Source organism: Epinephelus fuscoguttatus, linkage group LG12 (genome assembly GCF_011397635.1).
Source record: "Epinephelus fuscoguttatus linkage group LG12, E.fuscoguttatus.final_Chr_v1".
Classification (NCBI taxonomy): domain Eukaryota; kingdom Metazoa; phylum Chordata; class Actinopteri; order Perciformes; family Serranidae; genus Epinephelus; species Epinephelus fuscoguttatus.
The window spans coordinates 15,236,390-15,248,575 of record NC_064763.1 but is presented as its reverse complement, the minus strand read 5'-3'; the positions used below and the strand labels follow the sequence as shown (position 1 = coordinate 15,248,575).

Sequence of the window (12,186 nt, the reverse complement as noted above, 5' to 3'; positions counted from 1 at the left end):
CAGGTGCTGTATAAATACTGTGAAAGTATGAAAACACTCAGTCTACAGAGAAATGCACACTCAGAAACTGTGCCTTTAAATGAGCTGTTAGGATTTCTGTGAGTTTGTGATGTCACAATTATAGCCTGCTTTATAGACGGTCTGAAACATGAACATTCTAAATGGGTCCTTTTGTATTATTTTGTGTTTCAGTGTGTGTGAATGACATGAGCTGACAGGAAGCAAACATGGCCCCGAGCTGTTGCCTAGCAATGTAATTCCATTGAAACGGTCTGCATTTGTGGTTACAGATAATCGCACAGACAGTATGAGAAAAATGTATTTTTTGAACATTAGCAGTTTATAATATGGGACATTTAAGACACTGTCTGGTTCAATTATTTATTTTAAAAAAGAGCTGGTATATTTTTTGTGATAAGAATGATAGTGATTGCAAAAAAAAACCCTCTTTATTTTAAATGGAAAATTTTACATTCATAAATGCGAATGGACTAAAATGCTGCCACACATACAACAACTGAAAATAGAAATCTGACACCCTGTCTCAATATTATATGTGTGAACAGATCAACCATCTGTGTGTCGTGTAATCAGTATATATATATATATATATATATATATATGTACACACACACACAGACACATATATATAAAACACCTTCTGAAAATTAAAAGGAAAAAATGCAAATATTAAATTAATCTACAAATTCACAAAAAGATTCCAATGGTTAAGTTAAGTTAATGCATCTGGGATCTGAGCAGGATCTGACTTCTTTCACCACCACTGTTACAAACTTTTTACCTTACAGTCTTTATTCTGTTTTGTAACTACCTTTAGTCCACTTTCAGCTCTCTCTGGAAACAGGTTATAGAGCGAGTGAGTAACAGGCAACTTGTAGGCTGTATGCAAATATTTACACAGCTCCAAGGACAGTTATTGTTTCTAGCAGTCTGTTATCATGCTCTCTCTGTCTGGCCATATTGGCCAAATGCTTTCTCACACAAGCAACAAGGATTTTTAACCTTCGTATGTGGATAACAAATACAGTTTGGTTAAACAGTGGTGGTTTCATGGCAGACAAGAAAATTCTGAAGGTTGAAATATGGACTTGAAAAATGTGTTCGGAGGAATGAAAAGCTACTTGGAGATTCAGTAAAGGTTTCAAGCCATATTTGAAGAAGAAGAAGAAGAAGAAGAAGAAGAAGAAGGAGAAGATGCACAGACAGGACCTATACATGCATTAAATGGAGAGATGTCAGCTGCAAATGGACAGGCGCTCCAAGCAGTTAGGGATTCAGTGCCTTGCCCAAGGGCACCACAGCAGTGCCCGGCAGCATTCCCATTTTATACAACATTATAGCATTACTCTTCTCCGCTACATCTCAGAGACAAATATTGTACTTTCCAATATGCGAATATGGTGATCTACAGTCTAAATTTTGTGATAAACTGAAGGTTGAAGTCTTTATTTATGTGATGTAGAAACCCACAATGGACTTTTCTGGGGCCCTCACCTAAAGGAAAGAATAAAACATACATAGATTTAAAAATACAACATGATGCAAAGTTAAATATCAAAACAAATATGGAACTTCCATCCAATCAACAGCACTGAAGAAATTTAAAGTAAATCAGTTTTATGAAGAAACACAGCGATGCGTTACAAAATCTTTTTGTCATCAAACCACATTTAAGTTCTTGTCCCAGAATTGGACTCCAGGTATTTCAATGAGTACTGTCCGCTAGATATGTACAACATTGGTAGGTAAAGGTTATTAGTTTGTCTAGTTTGATAAAAATGAACTGTAGAATTATAGATTTAAAAAAATCATTAAAGGTTTCTGATAAGTCTGTTTTCATATATTTCACTTTGAAAATAAAAGTACATATCTGAGGAATGTTAATATCAGAAATGGTCAACATATATTACATTTTAAGAAAAGAGGAAAGGTTGCAATACGTGACTTTGAAGTTGTTATTCTAATAAAACATTTCTGCAGCATAAGGATTTTAAGAAAATATGTTATATTATATAAATTGAGACAAATCTATCCTTATACTTATATATTTGTAGATCCACTTTATATTATATTTATATTTGTATTATTTTTGTATTTGTGGAGGCTGTTTAATATTTATATATTACACGTGAACACACGGACTGTCTATCTGTTCACACATATAATATTGTTTTTTATTGTTATGTTTTGTATGAAAAATCTAAATAAGTAAAGTAACTATATCCCTTAAATAAGTGCAGGAGTGTAACCTCCTCAGTTAGTCAGTGCTTGATTCTCATCAGCACCAGACCAAGTTTGACTGCACGGTGCATACGTCATTTCGCTTCTTCTCTTTTTTGACCAATTAGAGCACAGTGGGCGGGGTTACACACCACGAGGCTAGATTGAGACAGAGCAAGCGTGGATGGAAATTCTTAGCGATTTTGACAAACATGAAAAGCCATCGCAGCTGGAGAGTTCCCGCACATTTGTCATGACCGAAGAAGAAAGTGAGAACGTATGTACACTTACATTAATATGTACTTTATTAGATTTTAACTTGTACTTGCCTAACGGTTATATTTACATATTTGTTGTTTCGGGAAATCTGATGAATGAACGCGGCGCACCAAACTGCTTTGAAAAAAGTGACAGTTTGACGTTGTTGTGGCTATTAGAGGTCCCTCATACAGGTTTACACATAATTAACATCTTACTACCAATCATAACGGGCTACATTTTAATTCGGCATACATCAAATATCGTCAGTATGACTCATCAGAGTTTGACATCCCAAAACGTGCTTTTAACTTTTAACTTTAATAGCGCCACACCTCTAATGTAAACTAAGATTTAAATCAGATAACGGTCAAGTATAGTGAGATAGTCTATGCCGAATTGACTAGTCAAGACACATGTCAACATATGTTGGCTGATTCATGTTTTAGACTTAATCGCGTAGCATAATTTTTATGAGAATCAAATTATTAGCCCTATTAGTCACATTCCTGGGGAGATTTGGTGCCATGCTCTGCCTGGGTAGTCTGATGACACTAATTCACACTAACTGCCGGGTTCCACCGGCTGCAAACGTAAGCGTCATGTCAGCGTAGCGTCGCGGCGTATTCATTTGGGCTCCACTGACTGCGTACGGAAGCGACACGTGGAGAAGCCAGCGGGGGTTGTTTACCGTTTGCCGAGCCGAGAGGCTGCATGTAGGCTGCATGAAATGTTAAATCATTTTCCACCTAAGTTATTACATATATTTGAGTTATCTACAAGTTTACTGTACTGTTTGTCATCTACTCGCTTTCAAATGTCCGCCAGGGACATTTACACAATGTCACGGATAAACATGGGTAAATGCATGAAAAAAATCATCACATATCTCCTCTGATAATGGTTTATTCATTTAAAAACACATTGTGCTCGTTTAGCACACTATTTCATGTAGTTTTTATCTGCTGGAGGATCGCGTAGGGGAGCATAGCGCGACAAAAATAGAAGAGCCTAAAATAGAGAGTTGTCGCGCAGCAGGCGGGGGTTGTCGCGCCGTTCCCGTTGCCGGTGGAGCCCCTGTAATTGATTAAAGGGCCAGTGTGTAATATTTGGCATGGTTTATTGTCAAATCTGAATCTGAATATTCTACCCATTAATATGTTTATACAAGTGTATAATCGCTATAAAATAAAATTTGTTTAGTTTTTGTAGCCTTATAATTATGCTTTTATATATATATATATATATATATATATAGCAAGGGCCTTGCTTTAGAGAGGTCGCCATCTTGCGCTGCCATGTATGTAAGGCAGACCGAGCAGACAATCCAGTCGGTTTCACGTCAATAAATAAACCAACGAACACAGCGGAAGGAAGGAAGAAGGAAGAGGAGGAAACAGCAGAGTGTTAGTAGTTCGTCGATAGAGAGTAGTGGAAGTTTTTTTTAGTTATAAAGTTTGCGAATGGACCACACTTACCACGCAACAGGAGAGAATGAATCGCGTTCAAAGTCGTCCATTGCAGCTACTATAGTCCAGAGATATTGCTAGGCTAAATAAACAGCTGAGCTCTGTTTACAGGCTACGCTGTCAGTCAGTGTGCGGGCTGGAGATTGGTGGAGCAGAGAGGGGAGGGGGTCCCCACTCGGTATGGTAAAGTATGTGTGTATGGAGTGTGTGTGTTACACCAGAAGAGTCAGAGTTTGGGATGGAGTCTTTTACCCCCTGGAGTGTTACCGGAGTTTCTGGAGTGCTCAAATAAACTGGCCTTTTTCCTGAACGCTCCTCTGGTCTCCTGCTCGTGAGTGATTCATTACAATATCGTAACATGGATAAGATTTCTAAATAAACATTCACCTCGTCGCTAGATAGACCTACTCCTGAAAAACTCATGTCTGCGCAAGGCTTTTTGTCCCTACGAGGCCACCGTCATTTACCCGACGGGAGGGGTGAGCGAGTGAGCCCTGCAATCTAGAATTTGACCACTGATGTCACTGTTTTCAACGGTTTTCAACCCATTTTACACACTGGCTGTGTGGGAAATTCAGGGTCGCCTGCGGTTTGTACAGTTACAGCCTGAGGGATGTCTTCACATGGTGAGTACTGATACAGAAGATACAGATGATAGTTTGACATGTCATAGTAGGAAAAACTCAAGTGTAGGTATTAAAATAAATGATGGCTGAATTCTGTTTGTCCACTTAAGGGTCCTGGTATTTTGCATGCTGGCACAGCGTCAAACTGTCAGAGCTTACTGGGACACTTGAACACAACAGAGCCATTGTTAATAGTGTTAGTAGCACCTGTGCTGTACCTGCTGTGACAAGTGAAAATGTGTTATGAGAAAAAGCATACAGCACAGAATCAAGTGACCTACACACACCATTTATTTAGTGTGTTGTGGTTGTGTTTATGGTTTTGTTAATTTACATTAACATTTAACAGCTGGGGGCGGCACGGTGGTGTGGTGGTTAGCACTCTCGCCTCACAGCAAGAGGGTTGCCGGTTCGATCCCGGGCGTGGGAGCCCTTCTGTGCGGAGTTTGCATGTTCTCCCCGTGTCAGCGTGGGTTCTCTCCGGGCGCTCCGGCTTCCTCCCACAGTCCAAAGACATGCAGATTGGGGACTAGGTTAATTGGTGACTCTAAATTGTCCATAGGTGTGAATGTGAGCGTGAATGGTTGTCTGTCTCTATGTGTCAGCCCTGCGATAGTCTGGCGACCTGTCCAGGGTGTACCCTGCCTCTCGCCCAATGTCAGCTGGGATAGGCTCCAGCCCCCCCGCGACCCTCAAGAGGATGAAGCGGTTAGAAGATGAATGAATGAATGAATTTAACAGCTGTTTTGGTCGATGCATGTCATGCGCATCGCCCCATATTTATCTTTTTAAAAATCAAAACGGAGTGAATGATGTGAAAGGACAAAAAGACAAATCAGCAGTAAAACACTGACTTGTTTATAGCCTTCTTTGACGAGTTCAACTCCACGTCATATTCATAGGCATGTAGAAGTCACCGTTATCGTTATTGTGGTGTGTCCCGCACATTGGCCCTCGTCAGCACTATTCGTCAGCTGAGCCTGTTGGCCAATGAAATTACTTTGTAGTTCAACTCAGCACATGAGAAGAAAAATGGAGATGAGGAAAATAAACGTAACCGTGTTGTTGCCGTGATGTACAAGTGTACTCCAATGTGAGCACACAACAAAATCCTTCACAGGAAATAATTTGTGTAGCAAAAGTAGCTGTGTTTGGATTTCCATGAGCCTACAACTGGATACAAGACACTTGGATAAAGCTGCACAGGAATTATAAGAAAGTTTTTATACCCTTTTTGGCTGTCTTTTGTTCAGACTGCAGTGATAGTCTAGTGAGGTGAGGGCTATATATATTATTTTTAGTTGAACATACATATTTGAGGAATCCCACCACCTTCTGGATCAGAAGCCCAAACATCCGGTGCTACTCAAAGCTTCTCCCTGTCTCTCGGGCTGAGTGCAGACACCTGTGATGGAAACTCATTTCCACTGTTTGCATGTGTGAATTTGTTCTGTGAGTCATTACGCAGAGCCCATTATCACAGGTGGACACTAGAATGTGGATTGACTTGTTTAACAAGCACTAGGCTCAGCTCCGTCCTCCCTTACGTTACCTTCACGAGTCTGACACAGAGTTGTGTTGGATTGCATCATAATTCAGGTGTTTGCTTTTGACACATGATGCTCTCCCTGACCCTCCAGGCATCTGCTGAAGACCATCATCATGGGGCAGGTCTTGTCCCTGCTCATCTGTGGGACGGCAGTGAGCTGTCAGTACCTGGCCAATGCCAAGGTGGAGACGCCCATGCTGCAGAGCTTCCTCAACTACGCCCTCCTGCTGCTCGTCTATACAACCATACTCTGCACCCGCAAAGGTCAGCATATATATGGACTTTTGATTTGCTTTTAAAGCTGGTGAGATTCCCCTCTCGTGCTTGTATACTGGGACATGAACAGTAGTCCAATTAAATGGCCTAGTCTTACCTGCATGACAGTTAGTTCGTTAGTTCGTTTGTTTGTGTTGTTGTGTGATGTCTGTATTTAAAAGGGTTAGTTCAGATTCACTGAACTTACACAATAGCAATAAACTAACTAACTGATCGAGGCAGTGGACAACCGGCAGCTTCTGAGTTCAGCCATGTTAAATCACTGTTTTTCTTAATGGAGTCTGGTGGCGTCGACAAGAGCATAGAACTGAAACCGTCAATGTGGCGTATATTTAAACTGTTGTAAACTTTTTTAGGTGGGACTATTTTAGGTGGCTAGAATATGTTTTGCTGCTGCCACCCATCTACAGCAGTACATTGCCGCTCTTCCTTGTTGGAACTCCTGTCTGCCTCTCCGAACTGGGGGCGAACTAACATTTACTGTAGATAATACACTGACGACGATGGATTAGCAACCCATACAACCGTGCATAAACCTGCATTGACTGACTTTCTGGCCATTGGGGGCAGCACCAACAACCTGTGAACAACAGATAGGTTAATTTCCAGCTCTACAGCTGCTAAATGCTCCACTGTGTTCATCAGCTAGTTGATAACTGTGTCAGTCTGCGGTTTGGTGGCTGGTGGTTTTAAGACCTTTTTTTATTTGCAGAAATAGCAGCTGTAGTTGCAGTGAAGCTGCAAAGAGCAACTCCTTACATAGACGCATTGTTAGTATAAGATATATTGATTATAGCTTTAAATTTTATAAGAAGTTATCATAAAACAATACAATGATAGCAAATTTTAGCACAATTTTATAGATAATCACAAAACAAATCTACAAGATTGGGGTGGAGCTGATTAATGTCACTGTTTCCAAAGTATGTAAACCCATGAAGATTAACGTTGCACACAGTTTGCTGAGAAATGGCAACACCAGCTTCTCTAAGATTCAGGTCAGTGTGTATTTTGAGTTGAAACTGTAGCTCAAATTGTCCTGTGGAAGGTACAGAAGAGTATTTGTCTGATTTTCACAAACATCAGTTCAGATGAGGTAATCTCCAGTTAAACGGGAGCTTCACTGTGCCAAATGTTGCACAAAGCAGAACTTGGTTTTACTTTTTCGTTCCTAATCTGAAGTAAACCTTCTTGGCTTCTACAGGTGACAGGAACATCCTGCAAATTTTAAAAACCAAGTGGTGGAAATATTTAGTGATGGGTCTGGCAGATGTGGAGGCAAACTACACAGTTGTGAAGGCCTACCAGTTCACCACCCTGACAAGTATACAGGTAAGGGCTCATGTATGCTCAGTGTTAGATAAGGAGACAGAGATGGATGAAGCCTATTGTCTGTACTCTGCTTCCATTTCTTCCATAGCTGTGCTCGTTTTCTAAAGGCTTACAGATACAGACGAAACAGAGCAGTATCACTAGAGATCATGGAGACAGTGTAGTGTAGTTCAAGTGAGATGCCACCATAGGAGATGATGAAGAAATTTAAAAACTATTGCAATTTATTGTGTGGATAAAGAATTGTAGATCTCAGCTGTTGGTACCTTATCTCTAAAATATACATAATGTTGTTTATTCAGTGTGTAATGTGACCTCTAAAACTCATCCCATCCGTCTGACTTTTATCAATAACATATACAACATATACTTAATGCTAGTTTGTATTTGTGACACTGTGTGTTTCAGCTGCTGGACTGCTTCGTCATCCCAGTGCTGATGGTTCTCTCCTGGTTCTTCCTGAAGACTCGCTACAAGCTGGTCCACTTTGTAGCTGTAGGGGTGTGTTTGCTGGGGGTGGGGGCCATGGTGGGAGCTGACATCCTGGCTGGAAGAGACCAGGGATCCAGTAAGTGTCTTTAAAGTTCTGAGACTTTATATGAAGCTTGTTTATCAGAATCATCAAAATATTTCAATGCTATATTATGTCCTGTCCTGGAGGAAATCTCTTCATCTTTGGCACAAACGTTCATGTGGACCCAGCAATGAACTGATTAGAATTCGGTGGTCAGAGGTCAAGGTCACTGTGACCTCATCTGTCTCATTCTTGTGAACAGAATATCTCAAGAACCCCTTGAGGGATTTTTTTCCACATTTGGCACAAGCGTTCACTTTGACACAACAATGAACTGATCAGGATTTTGTGGTCAAGGGTCAAGGGTCAAGGTCACTGTGACCTAACATCCGTCTCATTCTCATTAGCGCAATATCTCAAGATGGCTTTGAGAGAATTTCCTCACATTTGGTACAAACATCCACTGAAGAATGAACTGATTAGAATGTAGTGATCGGATGTCGAAGGTCACTCTACACTAATTCTGACAAATAATTTCACACAAATGTCAAACAGGATAAAATGATGAAGTGATGACATTTTATATTCAAAGGGCAAAGGTCAAATAAGCAATCAGACAATCAGAAAGGTTGAACTGACAAACGTCCTTGAAAGAGAAAATGAAGGTGTACAGTAAAATTATTACCCAAACTGTGGCTAAACTGTCTTGTAGTGTAAGTGTAACCATATTCGCAAATCTTTCATTTTATGACAACTGATGGAAATGATGGCTTGAACATTTTGCCTCTTGCTCAGAAGTTGCTACATAAAAGTATAACTATTATTAACTTGTAAGATGCCTGTCTGTAACTGTCGGTCTGTCTCTGTGCAGCCAGTGATGTGGTGCTGGGAGATGGTCTGGTCCTGCTCAGCGCTCTCCTCTACGCTGTATCCAATGTGTGCCAGGAGTACACAGTGAAGAACCTGAGTCGGGTTGAATTCCTGGGCATGATGGGCCTTTTTGGGACGGTCATCAGCGGCGTACAGCTGTGGGTTATTGTTTAAATCCCTCATATATTCCGATGTACAATTAAAATGGATCACTGCAGCCACATGCAGTGTGGTTTAGTTTGTTTCCTCGCCATGCTAACTTTGCGTTGCTTGCTATTGCAGAGCTGCACTGGAGACTCAAGCAGTGGCTGCAATAAAGTGGGACTTTCACATTTGTAAGTTAACTTCCTGTCCTGTTAAATTATAGTATTTAAATAAATGAGGACAGTGGTGGAACAGAAAAGCAACTGTCTCTTACTAAAGCCCAGTCACTGTGTTCTGCAGCCATGCTGTTTGCAGTCTACGCCCTGTGTATGTACGCACTGTACAGCTTCATGCCTGTGGTGGTGAAGATGACCAGCGCTACTGCGGTCAACCTCTCGCTGCTCACCGCTGACCTCTTCAGCCTCTTCTGTGGCATCTTCCTCTTCCACTACACAGTGAGTGTCATTAGATTTGGTGCTATAATGTTTCTGTTGGATCCTTTTTCATGTTTAATGGGCTTGATCGCCTTTTGTTACACTGAATTCAATTGAAAAAAAAAACCTGTTTTAATGTTGCGTATCATTGAGGGAAAATATAAATATTTATACAATTCCTGGAGAAAACAAGTTTAGGCAGGTCTTGTCCTTAATTTTCATTTCCAGCAACAGGAAGTGACTTTATTGATCCTACATTTAAGGAACTGTAGCAGAAAATCTATCAGTAGCTATTAGAGTGGAAAATAATATTTACCAGAGAGGACCTAAAATAACATGACAAATAGCCACTTCGTTAGCACACAGGTATACAGGTCACACATTAGTTTGCATCAGTTTCTTGAAAGGCTTTGGTGGTCAAAGGTCAAGGTTGCTGTGACCTAGCATACATTTCATTCTTGTGAACGCAATATCTCAAGAACAGCTTGAGGGAATTTCTTCATGTTTGGCACTAACGTTCACTTGGACTCAACTATGGAAGTGATTAGATTTTGATGGTCAAAGGTCAAGGTCACTGTGACCATGTCTGTTTCATTTTTGTTCACTTGGACTGAAGAATAACCGGATTAGATGTTTGTGGTCAAAGGTCAGTGTGACCTCTCAAAATATGTTTTGGCCCAAACTCAAGAATTCATACACTAATTACGACAAAGCTTCACACAAATGTCTGATAGGATGAAATAATGAAGTGATGCCATTTTTTTGGTCCAAAAGGCATCACCGTCCACTGTGACATCATAATGTTTCGCAAAAACACTTTCCTGGTCGTTACTCAGCATCATATCTCAGGAACAGATGAGGAGACATTTGGTCAGATACTGAATTAGTGATACTAATCTTGGGTGTCCACCTTGAAACTGTGCTGATTGTACAGATCTTCTGTGCTGCCTCATTGAAGATGTGTGTGAAGCATCCATGTTTTCACAGACATGAAAATTTGCTGCTCCCATTAGTCACTTAGACACAAAACATGGGACAATAGGTCCCAGGTTGAAGAATACCAAAGTGAGCTATGTATTGTTCCATACCGATTGGCTAGTTTAGGTGATAGCTTGCAGTAAACAGTTTCACCTCCTAAAAGTGTTACTAACACATCAGTATTGTGTCTCATCCTCAGTTTTCAACTCTGTACATCATCTCCTTTGTCGTCATTACTGTGGGTTTCGTCATGTTCAACGCCATTCCCACGTACTCGGTGTTACCAGAGTCCGGCTCCAGTGAGGACGACCCCACCGACGCGTCAGCTGAGAGCCCCTTGGACCATTTATTGTCTGTGGGCAGAGACACTGAGAGAACTGAGACAGTCACTGCTCTGGCTGCACTGTGACTGAAAACTACTGACTGAAGACAGAGGGCTGTACTGTAGCTGAAAACGGATCTGCTGAAACACTTAGTTTTTCTTCCATTATAGGTCAGGGTTTTTTTGCCTTTACTGGATAGAGCAGCCAAAGACAGACAGGAAAGGGGGGGAAACAGAGAGGACATGCAGTAAAGTGTTGCAGATCGGAATCAAACCCCGTCTGCTGCTAAGGACAGCCTACATGAGGTGCACACTCTACCAGGTGAGCTCCAGGTGCCCCAACATTGTTACAGAATGACATTGTTTTTGTACTTAGCCAGAAAGTTCACTGATTTTTGGTATGTTGCATTTTCAGAAAGATAATGCAGCTGTATGACTCATTGCATTGTAGTATTAGCACATTCCTATTTATGTCATTTTTAAAAAGAGATTTCTCTATCACCGATGATTGAATATCTGTTACTGCACATGTGCTGGATGTTGACGTGTTAAACACAAACAATGCACTGCTATTTATTGTGCCAAATTTTAAGTGTTACTTCTGCTCTCCTTTGTTTAATATTAATGATATTTTACAATTATATTATGTCATTGTTTTAAATTTAAACACAAGCCAATCATGAAGTGAAATTTTTATGTCTGTTGCTGATGGTGCTGTTAGTTTTTTTTTACCTGCCAGATGTACTGCAAATCACATGGTTGTCTCTGCCGTGTGTAAAGCATGTTAGCGTGCAGCAGCAGTTTTACTTTTTTACTATTAAATTAATTTTATATTCTCTCTAGTCTGCATCATTTTTCATTTTCTTTACACTGTTAATGTGTCTGGTTGGTCTATGTATGCTGCTTTAACCAGTGTGTATGTACACAGGATATTTATCTACACACAGGTAATGAAGGTTCAACAAAATATGTTAGCTATTTTTTGGAAAGAACTATGATCCTCAATAAATTAATTTTCTACATAAGCTGAAATATTAATGACACTCATAACAATAATACTCCCTCACTAGATCAGCATTTTTATTCCATCCATTCATTTTCAACTGCTTATCTGAAGCCGGGTCTTGGGGGCAGCAGGCTGAGCAAAGTTTTCCAGACGTCCCTCTCCCCAGC

The 12,186-nt window shown here is 40.5% G+C and overlaps 1 protein-coding gene across 1 annotated transcript; it reads left to right on the top strand.

The window, feature by feature from the left end:
• Window positions 1-4,533: 4,533 nt before the first annotated feature.
• Window positions 4,534-11,847, top strand: slc35f2 (solute carrier family 35 member F2). Its single transcript, XM_049593082.1, has 8 exons — window positions 4,534-4,594; window positions 6,235-6,407; window positions 7,624-7,751; window positions 8,160-8,319; window positions 9,137-9,293; window positions 9,418-9,470; window positions 9,580-9,734; window positions 10,891-11,847. The coding sequence occupies exons 2-8, from the start codon at window positions 6,257-6,259 to the stop codon at window positions 11,098-11,100; spliced, it is 1,014 nt and encodes a 337-aa protein (XP_049449039.1). The 5' UTR covers window positions 4,534-4,594; window positions 6,235-6,256; the 3' UTR covers window positions 11,101-11,847.
• The last annotated feature ends 339 nt before the right edge of the window (window positions 11,848-12,186 follow it).